Below are 1,052 nucleotides of genomic sequence, written 5' to 3' on the forward strand. Positions count from 1 at the left end.
ACGTCATGAAGTGATGGAGATGGAAGTTGACATTCTCAACACGCTTGGGTAAGTGTCTCTTCCCTCTCTTAGTGTTGTATTGGTGTTTGCTTCAGGTTCTGTATGACTACCCCGTCGCCGATGTTCTTTCTGTTGCGGTATGCTAAGGTCATGGAAGCCGATGAGAAGCACTTCTTCTTATCCCAGTATTGTCTGGAGCTTGCATTGCCAGAGTAAGTGGGTTTGTCTCTTTTTTATATTGTATGGCTACATTAGTGTACGTTTTACTGTACTGTATGTACTGGAGTTTCACCCGTTTCACGTGAAGTGGCGTAATACTCGGTGAAAACCCCGATATTGGTGGTATGCAGTGGCTTGTGAAACATGTTTTGATTAGTTTTTCTCCATATCACGGGTGAAACTCCATTAATTTTATAATATATATCTATTTAACCGGGAAACATTTATATAATTTTTGTATCTATCTGATTTTAATATGATATTATATAATTTCGACATTATTAATTATTTGTATTTTGATCAGGTATAATATGTTGAGGTATTCCGCAAGTCAGTTAGCGGCAGGCGCCTTGTATTTATCCAACAAGTTGTTGAGGAAGCCGACAGCGTGGCCACCACATGTGGCCGTGCATTGTCCTAACACTGAGCACAACGTGAAGGTGGTGGCGAAGGAACTATGTGCATTATTGCAAGTAGCTACCAATGAGGACCATTCGGGGACGCAACTCAGGGCTGTGAAGAAGAAGTTTCAGCTCTCCAAGTGAGTGGGGTGTGGGAGAATACTGTAGGTCGTGATGTGAGCATCGTTCGTGATAGAGGAAGTGGAGTTTAATTGGTCAACTGAATTCGATATTGAGGGCGTTAGAGTTATATTGGGAATGCAAATGGATTTGATTTTATTTGTTGTTGTTGTTTTCAGGTTCTGGAGTGTGTCCCGTATGGTGCTCGGATGAAGATGACAGCTGGAGAGTTTCGTCTCGTGTACAATACTGATTTATCACGCAAGAAATTGTCTATGATTTTAGAGACTATCGTCCTGAGGAATGCCAGTT

The 1,052-nt window shown here is 41.5% G+C and overlaps 1 protein-coding gene across 1 annotated transcript; it reads left to right on the top strand.

Moving 5' to 3' along the window:
• Window positions 1-120: 120 nt before the first annotated feature.
• Window positions 121-953, top strand: Pmar_PMAR008027 (conserved hypothetical protein; the record flags this gene model as incomplete). The annotated part of the gene is made up of 3 exons (XM_002775170.1): window positions 121-212; window positions 524-760; window positions 920-953. 3 exons carry the CDS (start codon window positions 121-123, stop codon window positions 951-953), a joined length of 363 nt encoding a protein of 120 aa, XP_002775216.1.
• Window positions 954-1,052: the final 99 nt, after the last annotated feature.

This window comes from Perkinsus marinus (assembly GCF_000006405.1).
Source record: "Perkinsus marinus ATCC 50983 genomic scaffold scf_1104296956408, whole genome shotgun sequence".
Lineage (NCBI taxonomy): Eukaryota > Perkinsozoa > Perkinsida > Perkinsidae > Perkinsus > Perkinsus marinus.